Genomic DNA, 19,383 nt, shown 5'->3' with positions numbered 1-19,383 from the left:
TCAAATACTTCACAGACCCAAGTCATGCAACAACCACGGACAACAACAACCAACGGAACGGACGGAGGAGATCGCCCACCAGATCAGACCTCAAACTCGATCTCCCATTTAAACAAATGGAACCTGTGCCCGATGGCGCCGCCCAACAGCCTCCACCATCTTGACGTGCTACCCGATCGGTCTTCCTCGCCTTGCCACTGTGCCCGACAGCGCCGCCCATCAGCCTCAGGCCTCCCTGCTCCCTCAACCTCAAGGTATTTCATCTCTGATTCTCAGTCTCAGTCTCTCCCTCTTCATCTCAGTCTTTTAGTATCTCTCTCTCTCTCTCTCTCTCTCTCTCTCTCTCTCTCTCTCTCTCTCAGTCTTTCTCTCTTCATCTCAGTCTCTCTTTATGAGTAATATTTTCCCTATTTTTGGCTTTATGCCTTTAGCCGGTGTTGGTGTTGGTGTAACTCAGTAATTGTGTAAGGTCTTTATAAGTAATATTTACCCTGTTTTTGGCTTTATGCCTTTATCCGGTGTGGGTGTTTTTTATTTTATTTTATTTTTTTTTGAGAATATCCGGTGTTGGTTAGGTGTAACTCAGCAACTGTGTAAGGGTTTGTTGTTGGTGAGATTATTAATTGTCTTTTAGTGTTTTAGTGTTGGTGTTGATGTCTTTTGGTGAGATACAACAAATTGACTTTATCTAATTGGTTCTAGTCTTGTGATTGGAGGCATGGAGCATTGGGCTTTTTCTGTTGAATTGGAGGGTAGATGGGGGCATGGGGCTGGGTAGTGCACATTGTGCTGTGTGTTAGTGCTAGTGCAATTGATGTGCATGAAATATATACAATAAAGTACTCACATATCTACATATTTAGCCTTACTTTTATGTTATTTTGTGACTGATTATATAATATCTTTGTGTTGTAGGTAACAAGGGCTTTACATGCAAAGTGGGCTAGGCCAATTGAATCAAGCCAACTTACATCCAGCCATGCATGAATTCAAGAAAAGACCAACCCAATTAAATTTAAGTCCAATTGGAGCAAGGAATCACAACTGTGCAATTAATAATTAATAAATATGATTGTGTGCTTGTGTGCTTGTTGATTAGTTCAACTAATAGACATAAAATATGTAATAAATCACTCTTTTTTAGGATTTAAGCTATATGGCCTATATATTTTTGTGCTGCAAAATTTATTGGCTTTTTTTTTTTTTTTTGGTTAAGTAATAGTGTGATATTCCAAGTAGGGAAGTATCAAATAACCATAGTAATTAGTTGAACTAATTAATTTTGTTTGTTTGGGATATTAATTAACCAATAATTAATTGGAGAAAGCAACTAATAAATAATAATTAATAATTTAATTAATCAATTAATTATATGAGACAAACAAATTAAATTATGTTAGGTTAAACAACAATTAGTAATTTTATAATTAATAAAACAACAATATAACAAATTATAGTTTATAAAAGACAAACAAATTAATGAAAAAACTAAACAATAATACATTTGGGAAAAATTCATGGAGCCACCACTGGGAAAAATTATGCTTCTTAAAGAACACGCTGGGAAAAATTTCTGGAGTCGCCACTGGGGCCATGACACTTAATTATGTTACTGCTTGGGCATTTGCTATTTCAGCTGAGGTTATTAAACTCTTGTTCAATGATTCTGCACTTCATTTTGTCACGTTGAAAACTGTTGACTATTTACATTATTTTCAATTTATTCTGGCTGTTTCTTTGCTTTATAGTAATTGTATTTAAGTAATATTGTGCAATAGTACATGTATATATTTGGAGTGGATGTTATATTCTATAGCCATGCGTTTTGGGTATGAATTGTAACATGAGTGTGAAAAATGGGAACCTCTATTTCATTTTCGGTTATAAGTTTGTGCTGAAAAATAAGTGAATAAAAGTGTCTCAAGTTTCCAAAAACTTTCACTTTTGAATATAAACAAAGAGTTGGTAGATGCTAATGGTGAAACATAGTTAAGTACCACTTATAACCCAAAGAAAAAATTCAGGGGGAAAAAGATTTTAAAGTTAAAATCCCAAGTTGATAGACGAAAATAAAAGCTGGAAAAGCAATAGCTTCACAAATTAAAAGCCAATCTTCAATCAACATACCAAAGGTTGTGATACCTTTATCTTTTGGATTTCCTCCTTGAAGTTACACTTTCCTTTACTGAACGGAATGACATTACCATATAACTCCCTAACCTGAAGTTGCTTAGAAGCTCTTAATCCAGTTCTTCTACATAAGTTCAATTCCTGAGATAAAACGAGACAGAGCAAGCTAGAGAATTTGTTGCCAAAATTTAAGAAAGAACTACAAGAAATATGCAAGTTTCATTTCTTCTGTATAAATATAAAACAAATTTCATGAATAGATTTTTTTCAAGTAAACAGTATTATTCATAAACTGAAAATATTATCTAAACTGAAAAGGATAGGTTTTCTTTTTCTTCTCAATAAAACTGATTGTAATAAAGAAAAATACTCTGTTTTGTTTTTTATTGTAAGGGATAAAACCCTTTTTCGTTACTACATTTTCACACGATTCTCACTTTGGTCCCTAGCTTTTTTTTCACCACTTTTAGTCTCTATCCTGAAAAACGCGTCTCGTTTTAGTCCCTGACGTTACATCAGAGACGAAAATTGCACAGTTGACAAACGGAAAAAATTAAAAATATTAAAATAATACCCACAAATGGCACGTCATTTTTTAAAAACAAAAAATTAATTTGTAAATTTTAACAAAATGAAAAAAAAAAAAAAAAAAAGCAAAAACTGAAATAAAAATAAGAACCTAGAAAAGTAAGAAAATTCAAAAACCCAAAAAATTTAAAACGTAGAAAGAGAACAAGAACAAACCCAGAAAACTACTTTTTAATCTCACTCTCTCTCTTCCTCTCACTTTCAGAGTTTCTCTCTTTCTCCCACGCTCTCTCCTCTCTTCCTCTCACCTTGAAAGCTTCTCCTCTCTTTCAATATTGGCTTTTGGGCCTCAGATCGGCGTGGCACAGATCGACGTGGAGGCTTTGGGTAGGTGGGATTCAGATTGCCGTGGTCCGGTGTCTACTCATAGGTAGTCGTGGGTCGCCGTGGGTGAGGTGGTCGTGGCTCATCTTGGGTCGCCATGGATGGGGTGGTCGTGGCTCGCCATGGGTGGTCTTGGTTCACTGTGGGTCGGTTGGATTTGATGGGTTGGCTGGGTTGGATTCGATGGTGGCTGGGTTGGGTTGGTTTAGCTGGTGGGTTTGTGGCTTGGTAGAATTGAAGGGTATGAATCTTGGTTCTTGCGTGGGTCTCTGAAAACCAAATGGGTTTGTTGAGAGCTTCGGGAACCATGATGGGTTGGCCAAGGAATCGACGGTGACGGAGCAGAGTGGCAGTGGTGGCGATGGTAGGAAGAAGAGAAAAGAAGTGAGCTCCGAGGATGTTGGTTGTTCGGTGGTTGTTGGTTCGTCTCTCGCATTCATTTTTCTTGCTTTTTTGTTTTGTTATATTGAGTCATGTTATCTTTGTTTGGTTGTTGAGAAAAGGGAGGAAAGTGAAAGCAATGATATGAGAAAAAAGGAAAGATTTTTGAGTCTTTTTGGGTAGGTTTAAGCTTAATTGAGTACTAGGTCTAAAGTAATGAATCAAGTCAGTGGTTTGGGTATGGAGGTTTGGTAGTGATAGTGGTATGAATTTTCTGGGTTTGTTCTTGTTCTCCTTCTCCTTATGGGTTTTGAATTTTCTGGGGTTTTGAATTTTCTTACTTTTCTGGGTTTTTATTTTTATTTCAATTTTCCCCCTTTTTTTTCATTTAGTTAAAATTTACACAAAACATCAAACACAAAAAGCAAATCCAGATTTTCGAAATATGGGTTTGAATTTAATTTTTTGGGTTTTAAATTTGCTGGGTTTGTCTTTTGTTGATCTTGTTCTTGCTGGGTTTTAAATTTGTTGGGTTTGAAATTTGTTGTTCTTGCTTGGTTTGGTTTTTATTTCTGTTTTTAATTTTTTTATTTAGTTAAAATTAATAAATTTTTTTTTTTTTTAATTTAGAGGCTGACGTGGAAAGCCACGTGGACACAGGGTTCATTATTTTAATATTTTTAATTTTTTCCATTTGCCAACTGTGCAATTTCCGCCTCTGATGTAACATCAGGGACTAAAACGAGACGCGTTTTTCAGAATAGGGACTAAAAGCACTGAAAAAAAAAGTTAGGGACCAAAGTGAGAATCGTGTGAAAATGTAGGGACGAAAAAGGGTTTTATCCCTTATTGTAGTTAAGTGGAACCTCACCAAGGTAGGGCCCTTTGCACCCACCCCTGGGGAGTAAACCATAGGTACACAACTCCACCACCAGAACCGTGTATCAAGTAATGCAGGGAAACCCCTAGTGAGGAAACCCAGGATGCTTGGGTCTACAGCTCATCCTAAGCTTCCAATCCAAACACTAAACTGCACCCTTACGAGTACAAGAAAAGCATACTCTGTAACAAAGATGAACAACCTGAATACTTATCATGCAAAAAGTACAATCTCTTTTTAGGTTCTTTTTTATGTGAATACTTATCATGCAAAAAGTACAATCTCTTTTTAGTTTCTTTTTTATTTTGTGTGTGTGGGGGGGGGGGGGGGGGGGGGTGAAGAGGGGGTTTACTGTGGTTCAAATACATATACATGCTATAAACCTGGATAAAGCTGCATTTCATCAAACAAATTGCTTCCCAAGAACAAAAATAACAAGTGTTTTTGTTTTTAAGTTATACTCTAACCCTCACCTTGACAACAGACGCATATCCAACAGGACATGGCTAAATTCAGAATTGAGTCAGATTTTTTAAGATGAATTTCTGTCATATATGTACCCAGAGGCATATGTGAATTTAAGGTTTCAACTGTACTAGTTTGTATTAGTTGTACAGTTGCTGGCTTTATAATTTTTAACTCTCTCTTCCACTCTTTATGTTGGGCCAACACTTGCTTATCCATATCCGAGTCCCATCATCCTGTGGTGATCACTCAGAAACAAAGGGAATTTGAGGAGATAGATAAGGCAGATAATGTACCCCCTCCTGCTCTGTTGTGGGATACCCAGCATTCTGCACCATAATCATTTCCTTTGATTTATTTAATATATGACAAAAATAACATTGTTACAGCACTTCCTGGGCAGTGGCCATCTTCATGAGTGTAGCAAATCCTAGATAAATGGGAGAGGATTGACAACATGAATCAAGGTAATAATCACTTGTTTTAGACTTTCTCGTTACTCCTCCATTAACTCCTCACAAACATGGAAAAGTTATCAGTCAGTAACACAGCCTATTCCTTTAATTTATAAGTATACATAATACAGCATTCTGATGCAGTAACCGTTATTTTATGCATTCTATCTTGTCAGTTTTGATCAGCTGCAATCTCTCCTGAGATACCATCCACGTCCAACTAGATCCTTTCAGTTATTTGATAAAGTTTTCCTCCTACTCTTCTTGTCACACAAGGCTAGTAGGAACCTCTCGTTACCATACACACTCAATTCAAAATCAGTATCATCAAACTATAAAGTTGTAATCCAGTTTATATTTCTGGAAACTTCAATAAGTTTGAAATTTATTCCAGTAAAATTTTTTTATGTCTATATCACACGGAAGCAATCAATTCAACCTCACACTAACATCCAAGTTCAAATTTCCATTAATTTTTTTTTATTTTAAATATGCCCTAATTTTATACCAAAAAATTTAATAAGTCTCATTGTTAGTAAGGGACTAAACTAATCTACTTTACTGTGTCTATACGTCACATATTTATCTCTTAAATAAGAACACGCCTCGATATATGCCTATCATTCCCAAAAATCAAAATGTTGCTAAACCACCAAAATGGAACCAAGCCCATCTATGTTATGACACCACAATCATCAAACCAATCAAACAAGTGCAAGATTTTAGCTAAAGCACACTTAACAAAAACTTGGGAAATCAAACACTTCATATGCATACAAGACATTCTTAACATAGCCCATCAATGACCCAACTTAAGCACAAAAAGAAAAAGAACGTTTCTAAGACAAAGACCCTATATACCATCACTGAAAATTATTCAATACACCACAAGCAATGCACTCTCATCTCACACGAATGGTGGGTCTCACAATAAATTAAACATACATGGAAAAAAAAAAAAATCAATTTTTTAGTATATAGATGTAACAAATCAAATGTTTAGACATGCCATCTTTACAAAATCAAATTTTTAGACACACCACCCTCACAAATCATGTATTATTGTTGCAAAAACTTCTGCATATTACTATGTGATCAAAGAGCGACCCAGAAATAAATTCAACTTTGATTATGAAATTTCTCAAATTCCTACTAAAATACTTAGAATAATTAAGTCAAATTGGCATCATGCATGTCTTTTTTTTTTTTTCTTTTTTTTTGGATAGGAAAGCACACACATAATATTAATCAAATAACAATAGAGTTTACATCATGCATGTCTTGAGATAATGGGCTATGTTACATTTAAATAACAAAAAGGGGTTCAAGCCAATAAAAAATTGGGACACGTATAAGTAGAAGCTTGGATATTTGTATATCTGTACAATCTATCAGTATATTTTAGGATAAATTATAATTTTTTTTTTTGGAGAAAAATAAATTATAAAGTTAGTCTCTATTCTTTACATCATATTTTAATTTGGTTCCTAACTTTTCAATTGTGTCAATTTGGTCCTTAATTTTTTCAGTATCATATCAAATTAGTCTGATCATTATCTCATAAATGAAACAAACTGATATGACAAATATATTAATAATAAATTATTTTTCATACCATGTCAATTGCTATTTGGATTGACATATCACCTTAACCTTAAAAAAAAAAATTGTGACTAACCTCACGTTCAAAATTAAATGATAATTAAAAATTTATTTAACATTTAAATATGTCACATCAGTATTTAAATGAAAAAAAATCCAAATAACCAAAATTTTCATATTCTTTATACTTTCTTCTAATTTTTCCTACACTTTCCCGATAATCAAACATATCTATGTTAAAAAAATTCTAAAAGAAAAACTATAGTATTTTCTTTTCTTTTTTTGATAATACGTAGAACTTTTAATGAACCAGGGAACTTAGGAGGAGCCCATGTTAGAACCAAGGCAAACCTCCTATAAGAAAAGAAGGCAAAAGCTTGGGGCCTAAACTTAAATTAAAAATAAATAAAATAAACAAATAAAAAAACCCTATTCTTCAAAGATCACCCAACCAACACATTAGCTTCCCTACAAACCCAATTGAAAATACATACACTGAAAGCCTTTGTTAGATTACAAACTATATAGCTCTAGCTTGAACTCCTCAATGGACAACTCTGACCCAGCCCCAGAATAGCCTCTATGCAAGTTTTAGAATCACTTTCAACAATTACTCTCGCTAAGTTCTGGGCTAGATCTCTCAAATCGACCCAAACCCAAATCACTCTCCCTTTCTCTCTCACTCTAAAATTGACCCAAACCCAGATCTGTTCCCACCACCTTTCAAGAAGCTTTTAGATCTCCCATGGCGGACTTGTTGGAGACCGACACATATGGAATGCTCGATTTTGGCTTGGACTATGATTGAGTTGTAACTTTTTTGTTTTGGATTTTTTTTTTTAAGAATCTTAAGCTTCCTTGAAACTTGCTAGGTTTAGGGGTTTCAACCACCATATGTGGTACTCAAAATGGGTTGTAGTTGGCTTGAGGAGATTGGGTTGGCTATATGGATTTGATTGGTTTTCAACCACCTAAATTGGTGTTTTCATTTCAAATCAATCTAAGATCTTTGGTTTTTTTTTTTTTTTTTTTTTTTTTTTAGGGTTTGATTATGAATGTGAATGTTTGAATATGTTTTCATTTCAATATGTGAAGGTTATATTAAATCAACTCAATTGAAATTTGAAAGGGTTGATTTTTGTAGGACTTGATTTCGGGGTGTGTTTGCATTGGATGCCAAGAAATATTGAAAGGAAAAAAAATCCAGATTAAGATTTTTTTTTTTTTCTTAATAAATTGCTGAATGAAGATTAATATTTTATTTAATTATGATGCTGATGTGGCAATCTAGATGGAAGTCTCTGTGACTAAAAAATCATTTTTTTATTTTAGTTATTAACTACCTCAGCATTTTTCATTTATCATTTAACAGTAAGTACCATTTTGACACAATATCAAAAGATTAAAGATCAAATTGACACAATTAAAAGGTTATAAACTAAACTGAAATATGGTGTAAAAGATAACAGCTAATTTTGTTCAAATCAAACAAAAAAAATTGTAATTTACCCTATACTTTATAAATGTTCATAGCAGAGTGGAGGTGTTTTATGTATCCATCCCTTTGCTTCTGTGCATTTTTCTAGGAGAGCCATTAATTTTGCCCTTTCCACTGTTTGTAAATTCCTCAGTAGCATTTATGATTTTGTTTTTTAATGGATCAAATTCTAGGTCAACAGCACCATGCTGGCGACTCTCCTAGGAACTTGAGTTCACTGAACTCGAGTACTATTTAGAACTTGATTTTGTGAAACTCGAGTACTAAAAAATCATATTTTCAAACTAGTGCTAGTTTGCCACAAATTTTGCAAAAACGTGATATTTGGCTATTTTCATCTAAATTTTTGATATAGAAATAGTGATTCTTCGTTTAGCAAAAAAAAAAAAAAAAGAGAGAGCTCTCCATCTTCCATTGAAAAAGAGAGAGAAGAGAGTTATAGAGAGAGAGATTAAGAGAAAAGAGGCTTTGCCTCTACTCAACTAAGATGAGAAAGGGAAATACCATACTGGAGCCTTCTTGGTCTCTCTCAGAAGCAGATCTGCTACCGACATGCCGTGCCATGCTATTGCATTTTTGGTCTCAGTCTTCATTCCCTTTGCCTCACGCCTCAGTACTAGTGTCTCTCTCTGGGTTAGGGTTTTTTTGGGGGGGGGGGGGGCGCAATTTGATAGAATGATTTGATGTCAGATTGGTTTTGTTTCAAATTTTTTAAGGGCTGGGCTAATATTTTTGGTAAATTTTCTGATTGTACTCAATTTTTTGTAGCCTTTCTATTTTGACTTTGTTGTTGGCCTAATTTTTTGGGTTTACTGATTTGTATTTTTTGGGATTTTAGATTTGTAAATTTTTAATGGGCTTTTTCTTTTTGTTTAAAAGATTTGCTTGGGGGGGGGGGGGGGGGCAAGTGTTAAATTTGTAATCTATGTATGCATTTGGAAACTTCCTGTGTCTGGTGTTTTTTGCGTTTTTAGCTTTTCTTTTCTTTTTTTGGGACCAACGCCTCCCATGAACAGTGCACCAAGGCATATAAATAGTAATCACAGAATGAACAATAACTTTTTTATTACTTTTAGTTTTTAACAAAATAAGAGGTATTCAAAAAGTACTCCTTGATTTTTTTTCCAAAATGAAGGGGGGGAGGACAGAAAGGGTGTGTTGTAATGTTATTATATTAACGAGGCTTCTGCGCTTCATTTTGTACTGTTGCTTACTTTCCAGTTTTCACCAAGTACACCGTTTTCATTTTATTCTTGCCTTTTTTTTTTTTTTTTGGTAATACAAATCATTTTCCTTTCCAGTCAATTATTGACAAGTACTGGCCGGCCTTCTTGACCTTTTCTTTTGTCTTCCCACGAAACCATTATGGAGGAGTGGAGCCGTTGTTCACATTTGTCCGTTAATTTCTAAGCGGACTTTGTCTTTACATAACTAGCCAAGTCTTCCTTCACAACCACTTTAATTTTCCTCCTCCCATATTTCAAACTACTCTATCAGCTAAGCTTGCTACGTTTTCTATCATCCAACAAGAAAAAATGGCCGACGCAATCCTGTATGGCGTTGCACAGAAGATCATTGAAACGTTGGGCTCCTCCACTCTCAAACAGATTGGATCCATCTGGGGTGTCAAAGATGATCTCGAAAAAATGAAGAACACTGTTTCCACCATTCAAGCTGTACTTGTGGATGCAGAGGAGCAACGGTTCAAGAACCACCAAGTCAAGGACTGGCTCATGAAGCTCAGAGATGCAGTTTTTGATGCTGATGACTTGTTGAGCGAGGTCTCCACTCATGTGTTGCGGCAAAATGTGATGGGTGGTGATAAAATGGCAAAGAAGGTACGTATTTTCTTTTCAAGTTCAAACCAACTCGTTTTTAGTCTTAACATGGCTTGCAAAATAAAAGCTATGAGGGAGAGGCTTAATGATATATCAAATGATAGGGACCAATTTCAGTTGAAGTTGGTAGGTTGTCCTTTAGAGACACGAGTTGTGACTAGGGGGAGGGATCAAACTCACTCTTTTGTACCTGATGAAGAAGTTATCGGGAGAGAAAAGGATAAGCAAGCCATCATAGATCTGTTGTTGGACTTTGACGGGGAAGATAATGTTTCATTCATATCAATAGTGGGAATTGGTGGGCTAGGAAAAACCACACTGGCCCAATATGTATTCAATGATAAGAAGGTCCAAACTAATTTTGAATTGAAGATATGGGTGTGTGTCTCTGATGTCTTTGATATTAAAACAATTGTCGAAATGATAATTGGATCTACAACTAGTAAAAAACCCGAAAACCTAGACATGGATCCATTGCAAAATGAACTTCGTAGAACTATCAACCAAAAGAAGTACTTACTTGTATTGGATGATGTCTGGAATGAGGATAATGAAAATTGGTATAATTTGAAAAGACTTTTGATGGGTGGTGCAAAGGGAAGTAAGGTGGTGATAACTACGCGAACCAACATGGTTGCGGAGATTACTAGTACCATCTCACCGTATTTTCTAAAAGGCTTGTCAAGGGATCAATCTTGGTCATTATTGAAGAAAATGGCATTTAAAAAAGGCCAGGAGACCATCAATTCTAACCTCGAAGCAATTGGGATGGACATAGTAGAAAAATGTCAAGGAGTACCTCTTGCTATAAGGACAATAGGAAAAGTCTTATTCTTCAAAAAAACTGAAGTTGAGTGGTCATACATCAAGAATACTAAACTCACGGATGTAACTCAATTAAAAGATGGTATTATGCCGGTTTTAAAATTGAGTTACAATTATCTCCCATCACATTTAAAATGTTGTTTTGCATATTGTTCATTGTTTCCCAAAGATTATTTGATCGATAAGTTGACATTGATACAATTATGGATATCATAAGGTTTTATCCAATCATCTGAGGAGAGCCGTGAACTAGAGCATGTTGCCAATGAGTACTTCATGGAGCTACTTTGGAGATCCTTCTTCCAAGAAGCAGAAGAAGATGGAGGCATGAATAGGAAGTTTAAAATGCATGACTTAATCCATGATCTTGCACAATATGTATCAAATACTGATTGTATACTGGTTGATACTAGTGCAAAAAATGTGAAAGAAAAAGGACGCCATCTATCGTTTCCATTTTACAATGTTTCATTCTTTGAGGAGAATTTAAGCACCTTGGTAAAAGCAAATAAGATTAGAACATTTATATTGGCAAACAATAATTGGAAGTATGATCATGGAACAATTGAAGAATTAACTCTCAAAACTCTTATTTCTAGTTTTAGATACTTGCGTGCCTTGGACTTACATGGTTTAAAATTTAATATATTGCCAAATGCCATTGGTAAGTTGATGCATCTGAAGTACCTTGATCTCTCCTATAATGAAATTGAAGTTCTCCCTAGTTCTATTACTAGATTAGTGAATTTGCAAACATTAAAGCTCTCTTGTTGTACTAATCTTAAGGAGTTACCAACAAATTTTCAAAAATTGGTTAGCCTCAAGTACGTTTACATAAATAATTGTGAGAATTAGACTCTTATGCCATATGGATTTGGGCAATTGACTTCTCTTCAAACATTAGATCTCTCTTGTTGTACAATGCTTCGGGAATTACCAACAAATATTCGAAAATTGGTCAGCCTCAAACACCTCGACATAAATGGTTGTAAGAATTTGTCTCATATGCCCCGTGAATTTGGGCAATTGACTTCTCTTCAAACATTAAATCTCTCTCAATGTGAAAAGCTAAGTGAGTTACCAGCTGACATGCAAAAATTGGTCAGCCTCAGGGACCTTAACATAAATGGTTGTGAGAATTTGACTCATATGCCAAATGAATTAGGACAATTGACTTCTCTTCAAACATTAAATATAGGCAATTGTAAGAAGTGCCAATATTTGCCACCGCTATATCAACTCCCATCTCTCCGACAACTACATATTCGGGAAATGTATGGGCTGGAGTACATGACAGACGGTGATATCAATGATGAGATATCTGCTTCACTTGCATCACCATCAACATTTTTCCCATCTCTTGAGAGATTCTATCTCGAGAATTGCCCAAATCTAAAAGGATGGTGGGGGAGGGATATTGTGGATAAGGGCAAGGAGGCAACAGCGACATCAACAATACCCTTGCCTTCCTTTCCGTGTCTTTCATTTTTTAGTTTCTGGGATTGCCCTAAGATGACGAATTGGATGCCGCTATTTCCAAATCTTGAAGGGCTCTATATGATTAATACCAGCTGGAAGCCATTGGAACAGACGATTGAGATGAAGACGATGAATACGGCTTCTACATTTCCGTCCTCTTCCTCCTCCCCTCTCTCCAAATTAAAGGATTTGTATATGAGGGAGGTGCAGGACTTGGAGTCTCTGCCAGAGGAGTGGTTGAAAAGCCTAACTTCTCTTAAGAGATTAGAGATTTGGGAGTGTCCCAATCTGACGTCGGTTCCCGAAGGGATGAGTCAACTCACCTCTTTACAGACCCTGAATATTTGTGGTTGTCCCCCATTAGAGCAAAGATGCGAGAAGGAAAATGGAGAGGATTGGGCCAATATTTCTCACTTCCCTGGTATGTTCTTCACTCTTTTTGGATTGGGCTAGTTTCTTTTTCTTCGCCTAGAAATAGCCTGGGTTTCTAAATGTGTGATTGATGCTGAAATTGCAGAAAGAACAAGAGGATTTCAAATGGGAGAATCACAGAGATTTAAGCCAAGCTTGAGCAACTCTCTTGCACACGAAAGGACGGAGACGCACACCTTGCTGCTTTAGGGAAGCGCTCAGAGGGGAGAAGACAGCAAGAGGGAAATCACTGTGATCGTGGCATGTACTGTAGAAGAAGATGGAGACGTCATTATGGATTTAGAGCAAATGGATGAGCTAGAAGAAGGTATCAGGTTTAATTAATTAATAAGTCTTGTTTGGAATGTGGCAACTACATAACATGGATTTTGTTTCATGTTTTCATGTAGTCTTGACCTCTTAAAGGATAGTTACAATATCATAAAATCATAATGCCTCCTTGGACAGTGCTTGACCTCTTAGCTTTTTGTCATTGAGTGATCTTGGAATTGTTTTACTTCTTGTGTTCCATTTGAAGTTAATATTAGATTTGTATGTGGATGTTTGCAGCTATTGTTGACGTCTGACAAGTTGGTATGTAAGATTCTTCTAGACAACGGGCCGTTTCATACATGGATGATGATGAAGGAAAAAAAACAAAAACACATTGGTGTGGTTTTTCTTCTCTAATATAGGTTCACGATTTTTTTGGTTTTTTTTTCTCCTTTCTTTGGCTAAGCATATGTTCATGATTCGAGTACTTCTGTGTTTCCCAAAATTATTCTGGTTTACAGTATATCTGATGAAGAAGTGAAGTTTATTATTATCGTAATAAAGCTTTACTTATTAATTCGTAGAAGGGTGGAGAATTAGCTCACATACAAACCTTCTTCTTTCCTGTGTTATTCTTTCTTATTTTTCACTCTGAGTTCAATGGCATAATTTTGCACTAGTTGGCATGGTAGTATCTTGATTAGCTATAGTATCATTAGGATTACACTATGGCATTTGACACCTTCAGTGTGCTGCCTAGAACCACTGTTTAGTGCTCTAAACTTAACTTATTTCTTCTTGCTTAGGTGTTGCTCTATAAAACCACAGACCTTTTCCTACGATTTTGGGGTATCATTAACTGGATTACACTGTTTGAAGAAGAGATTGCTTGGTCATTAATGGCATCAGGAATCGTACTGCACTAATGATTGGGTTTAAGGATTTAAAGGTTGAGATTAGGCTTAAGGAATAACCAAATGTGTTTAGAAACTCTGTAGAACAAATGCAAAAATTATAATAACTAAGAAAAGGAAGAGAGAGAGAGAGAGAGAGAGAGAGAGAGAGAAGATTGCCTCAGAATTACAAGATGGCCTTTTTGGTGTCTCAACTACAAAATAATTACAATAATCTTATTGTCAGTTGGGTGCAATTAGCATAAATTCTTAATTATCCATAACTTAAATGTTGATAACATCTGCATAGTCTATATTTTTCTGCTGATGTTTTGGACAATTTATTTACAATTTCATATTCACTATGCAGAAATAGTTTGAAGCACAAAGCAAACTTTGAAAGGGTGCCAGCAGGAAACAGGGGACAATTGGTAAAAATTGCTCACCTAGAGTTTGGAGGGAATGAACCTGTCCATCAGAGTTGGTGCTTATTCAAAAGTTTAGGGCTCTGTAATTGTGCAACAAGCCAGCTATTGAAGCATGGGTAAATTAAGGTTTTATAGCTTACAATCATGGCTTGCTTCAAAGAGTTTGAATTATAAAAGTAATGAACAATGGAATATATACAAGACAAAATCAAGGTTATAGTGTCTTTTAGGCTCCATCCAAAGGTGGCTCCTTTTCTTTCATCCTCAAAGTTCTAAAATTTTAGATTTCTTCTTGGTTTTGTGTTGCGTTAAAGATATATAGGCCTTTCCCAATGAATTTGGATCTCATAATAGTGATTATAGTTTTAGAAGAAAATTATGTGAGTTGTTCTTAAATGGCATTTGGCATTGTACTACCGTAATAATCAAAAGTGTTGGGGATTTTAAATTTGAGATTAGGCTTGAGGAGTAGCTGATTCTGGCTAAAGTTCTGCTGAGCAAAGATATATATATATATATATATATATACATATACTTATATGTGTGTGTGTGTGTGTGTGTGTTTGAGAGAGAGAGAGAGGAAGAAGAAGAAAAAGAAGAAGAATCACAATAAGTGAGGCTATTTGAAATCTCATTTGTGGTTGTTGTAGTTCATTTAGATTCCCGAATAATGGTCCTTCACTTGTGCTGTGGCCTGTTATGTCTCTCCGGACATTATGTTGTAATGATTTGTTAAATATGTTCCAATGCTTCGGTGTCTCTTTAGACTCATGTCTCTGAATTTGTTCATTATTATATGTTCTTATTTCGCGGCCAGTTTTCCATCTCATGCTCTAATGTTGTCCAGTTTGAGATCAACTTGAGCTTTGGTCTTCTGTTAAAAATCTTTACTCTAATACAGGTATCTCTTATTATTGTAGGTAATTTTAGCTGTACATAAGAAATTACTGTGAAATCTGCTGGAGCTGCTGCCATGGATTGTGTACAAGAAGTTGAAGAAGAAATATAACATCACCAGCATGAAGCTGCTTAAACTTGGGCTGATTCTATAAATGGCTGGGAGCTACTCCCTATGCATTCAAGTGCAAGATATGCACATTATATTACAAACATGTAAGCATGAATTACAATTTTTTCTACCCAATTGATGATCTTGCAATGCATTCAATTCTTTCTTCTTGGTTGGCTTTATAATTAACACATTAGAGATCTTTCCATCTTATTCTCCAGTGGGGAGAAAGTACTACAATTTAGCTACAGAATGCTCTTGCGTGATATTGATACAGATACATGCATAAAGTAAAATTTTCATGTTTCTATTTGAATTCGTATTTAGGTAGTGACTTTGTCTCAATTAATAAGTAGGACTTATTCATTAAAAAAAAAAAAAAAATCGTCTGATCTCACCTAAGTAAATTACTCTTAGAATAACATTGTTAATGGTAAGATGAAGGAACTAAACCGACACACAAAAATAATGTCTAAGGGGTCAAGTGTTCAAATTGAAATTGCAGGGACTAATTTGACTCACATTATAATCTCCAAGGAGTCAATTATTCAAATTGAAAATGCAAGGACTAAATTAATGCTCATATAAGAATCAAGAATGAGATATATAAAAATCCCTTTATTCTTCCATGTAATACTTTTACAACAAGCACTGGAACCAGGCTGAGGATGTGGTCTCTTTGCTATTTTTTAAAATAGAAATTATTATTCCCAAAATTGTCATACCTTCCAAATAGTGTGGCATTATATGGTAGTTATGAAATCATAAGTTCAATTATTGATTTCTAAACTTAAAACCGGGCTTAATCTCTTTTTTTTTTTAAATAACTTTTTAACTTTTGTCTTAAAAGAAAAAACAAATATATATATATATATATATATATTTGTTGGCGTCTAAAGCTGGGAATTTGAATCCTTTATTAATACAAAATAAAGTCATCTGGCAGAATGACTTCTCAATTTGCCCAAAAATAGGTTGAAAAGGAGTAGTCAAAAAATTGTGACTTCTCCTTCAACAAGTCATTTCTTCTTTAATGGTGATGATCATACGTTTTTCCTTCTCTCTCACTTTTCTGTACTATCTCCCACAACATAGAACACCACCCATTTTCAAAGATCACAACGTTGATTGGGTTTGACTCAATGGCCATGGCTTGAACACATGTCCCTTTCTTTTTGCTGCCATATACCCCTGTATGCAGCAAAACCTTTCCCTTTTTTGAAAGAACGCATTGTTGTGTTATGTAGTGATTGAAAAAGACCATGCTTTCAGCATTTGATTTTGTGTTGGGCATAGGTCTGCTGCAAGGTTAATGGGGGTGACAATCACATGCTTTACATTATTTTGGCTTGATTCATTGGGCTTTAATATTGTCAAATATGTTTCAGGTGTTTGCTAATTTGCTTTCTAGTTTAAAATTTTTATGCTTTTTTCTTTCTTGAAAATTCCTTTTTTTTTATCATGCTACATTATAGTATGTGTATTAGTTGGTTAGATTGTTGGGTTGTGCTTTTCATTGTCTGGGTTATGGCATCTTACTGCCATGATTTTTACATTACATGTGGATTGTGCTTTGTTGTGTTTGCTTTAAGTAAATTTCTAAATACAGTGTTGCTTTCCTATTGTTTCTGATGGTATGGGAGTTTTAAACCTATTTTCTGAATATCTCTAGTGCATTTGGTTTCATTTGATTGATTGATTTGTTAATAAGAGTACGATTATTTTTTAAAATATCAATTTTTGGTTTGTTGAAACATATAAGAAACAGAAAAAGAGAATGAATGAATTAATGAATGGGGAAAAGATCAATTGGATATGGGGATTTCCATTTTAGTTTATGGATACTTAAAGCATTTTGGTTGGTTTCTAAGAAAATGTAAGAAAAAGATATAATTTAAGTTTTGAGGTTCTTGGTTTTGTTTATGGGCTTAGTGTATCTTTGTTTCTTATGAGAAAATGTTTGATTGTGTTTGTTGCGATTGTGACAGTTATTGGCTTGAATTTGGGAGATAGTTTTACGAGTATTTTGGATAAATGAGTAAAATTTTGGGTATTTGTTAATCTTTTGGTATATTTTTATATATGTATATCAGAGTGGAGCTGTGCGTGTATTTTTCTATGAGTGCATTTTTTCTTTGTAATTTGCTCTTGCTCTTTTTGTAAATTCAAAAACAGCATTTGTGAATATTATACTTTTTACAATTTGTATAGAGAGAGATTGTGTGAAGGTTTGAGAAGAGTTTGATTTCTATGTGCAGTGGTTCCACCGGGAAACCTTCTAATACAAGTTTCATCGTGGGAGGTGAATATAAGAAACAAGACAGTCTGCAACATCATTTCAATTTTTCTTGAATTATTGGGCTTTGATGATTTAATTGGTTTCAAAAGTGATGGGGAAAAAGAATGTCATGATATTGATGAGCCAAGCTTGTGGTATGGGAGGAGAATTGGGTTCAAAGATGATTGGATTTGCAGAGAAGACAGCCCTCATGAGTCATGACTGTAATCATGTTTGGAAGCAAGTGTGTGTTGAGTTATACACTAGAAACCAGTTGCGTTGATGTTAACAAGGCCTGTGGTTTGGATGGGCTTTTGCACTACATTTTGTTGCTGATGTGGACTTTGCCATTTCAACTGAGCTTACTAAGCTCTTGCTTGATGCTTCTGCACTTCAATATGTCTTGTTGTATACTGTTGACTATGTACAGTACACCTTGTTCGTTTTATTCTTGCTGTTTCTTTGCTCTGTAGTAATTGTATTTAAATAAATATAGTGTAATAGAACATATATATATTTGGTGTGGATGTTGATTTCTATAATCATGCATTTTGGATATGGATAGTAACATTAGTGTGATGATAACTTAATTTTTTTTAATGAATTACTTTATTTTTAACAACTGCATGTTAGCCCGGCCGTGGATTTACCAGGCAAAAGCCGCAAAAGCTCGTACTTCTTTCAAACAGTGCTGAACTTTTGGTAAGGACATGATCCTATATGTACCAAAGTGGTATCAACGCCTGAGGATTGACCAAAGAGTGGAGCAGTTTAGCAAAATTTCAATTCTCTCATGATTAGTCAGCAACAAATGCTTCAGAGAATCAGAGAGATTTATTTATGCCAGGCTTAAATAAACACCAAGTACGTATCTCACTGCATACCATTTGCTGTGACGAAAAGGCAGAGGATCTGAATCATGGTGGCCTTCGTATAAAAGCTTACTAGCTAGTAAAGGTAAAATTCCCCATTGGCTTATTTTGTGTTTATGTCTTCCCCACTGGCTTCGCCAAAATTAAATTTTTAAAAAAAATTTCCCTTTTAAAAGAAAGATTAACCCATGCAACCCATGAGTTGACTCAAGCTGAGTCATTTCAGCATGTGGGCTACTGGTTGATCTGTTTTCATGCGTGGGTCCAAAAATTTATACCTATACCCATATTTTTCTCTTTGATTTGGGCCGGTTAACGAGTTTCAGTCCAATATTGTTAACAACATATTATCCCAAGACTGGCCAGTAATGATTCAAGGTAGAGAAGACTAAAAATCCCTTGGTTCCTCAAATATGTCAAGAATGCTTTAATTAGAAATTTGGAATTTTGGATCCTATATATATATATATTGTGTTTATCAATTAGTTTTCGTCGTTTCCTAATCATCTCCAATGAATGCAATGTTTGAGTTTGTTAGACGGAGATTTCCTCTCATTTAAATCCTCAAAATTTTTCCAATTTCTAGTCAAATGTAAGACACAACATTTATTTGATTTTGTATATTGTTTACATGAGTATTTTTTTCTAAGACTATTGAATTTATTAAATTTCATGTGTCTTACACACACACACATATATAAATTAAAATGTAGTATTTATCGTTGCTATTCTCCTATTGTGCCACCTAATTTGC

General features: G+C 34.9%; 2 protein-coding genes across 7 annotated transcripts in view; both read left to right on the top strand.

The window, feature by feature from the left end:
• Window positions 1-9,839: 9,839 nt before the first annotated feature.
• LOC115970934 (putative disease resistance protein RGA3) lies at window positions 9,840-18,315 on the top strand. Of its 6 annotated transcripts, none has more exons than XM_031090567.1 (6): window positions 9,840-12,886; window positions 12,983-13,204; window positions 13,447-13,546; window positions 14,413-14,586; window positions 15,391-15,583; window positions 17,738-18,315. In XM_031090567.1, the coding sequence occupies exon 1, from the start codon at window positions 9,859-9,861 to the stop codon at window positions 11,200-11,202; it is 1,344 nt and encodes a 447-aa protein (XP_030946427.1). In that variant the 5' UTR covers window positions 9,840-9,858; the 3' UTR covers window positions 11,203-12,886; window positions 12,983-13,204; window positions 13,447-13,546; window positions 14,413-14,586; window positions 15,391-15,583; window positions 17,738-18,315. The 6 variants fall into 6 exon arrangements, with proteins under 6 accessions (XP_030946427.1, XP_030946429.1, XP_030946428.1 ...); XM_031090569.1 differs by having other exon boundaries at window positions 14,413-14,596; XM_031090568.1 differs by having other exon boundaries at window positions 14,413-14,713.
• Window positions 10,132-19,383, top strand: part of LOC115970932 (disease resistance protein RGA2-like) — a 55,873-nt gene continuing 46,621 nt past the window's right edge. Inside the window, exon 1 of the mRNA XM_031090558.1 lies at window positions 10,132-10,161. The gene's annotated coding sequence lies outside the window, so the exon portion shown is untranslated. The remainder of the gene's footprint in view (window positions 10,162-19,383) is intronic.

The sequence above is a fragment of the Quercus lobata genome, chromosome 12, assembly GCF_001633185.2.
Source record: "Quercus lobata isolate SW786 chromosome 12, ValleyOak3.0 Primary Assembly, whole genome shotgun sequence".
Taxonomy (NCBI): Eukaryota; Viridiplantae; Streptophyta; class Magnoliopsida; order Fagales; family Fagaceae; genus Quercus; species Quercus lobata.
The sequence above is the reverse complement of the archived record's forward strand: the minus strand, read 5'-3'. Positions and strand labels throughout refer to the sequence as shown.

Bases quoted from the DNA above. Each gene is read 5' to 3' on its own strand.
- LOC115970934 (XM_031090570.1), top strand. From the start codon at position 9,859: ATGGCCGACGCAATCCTGTATGGCGTTGCACAGAAGATCATTGAAACG.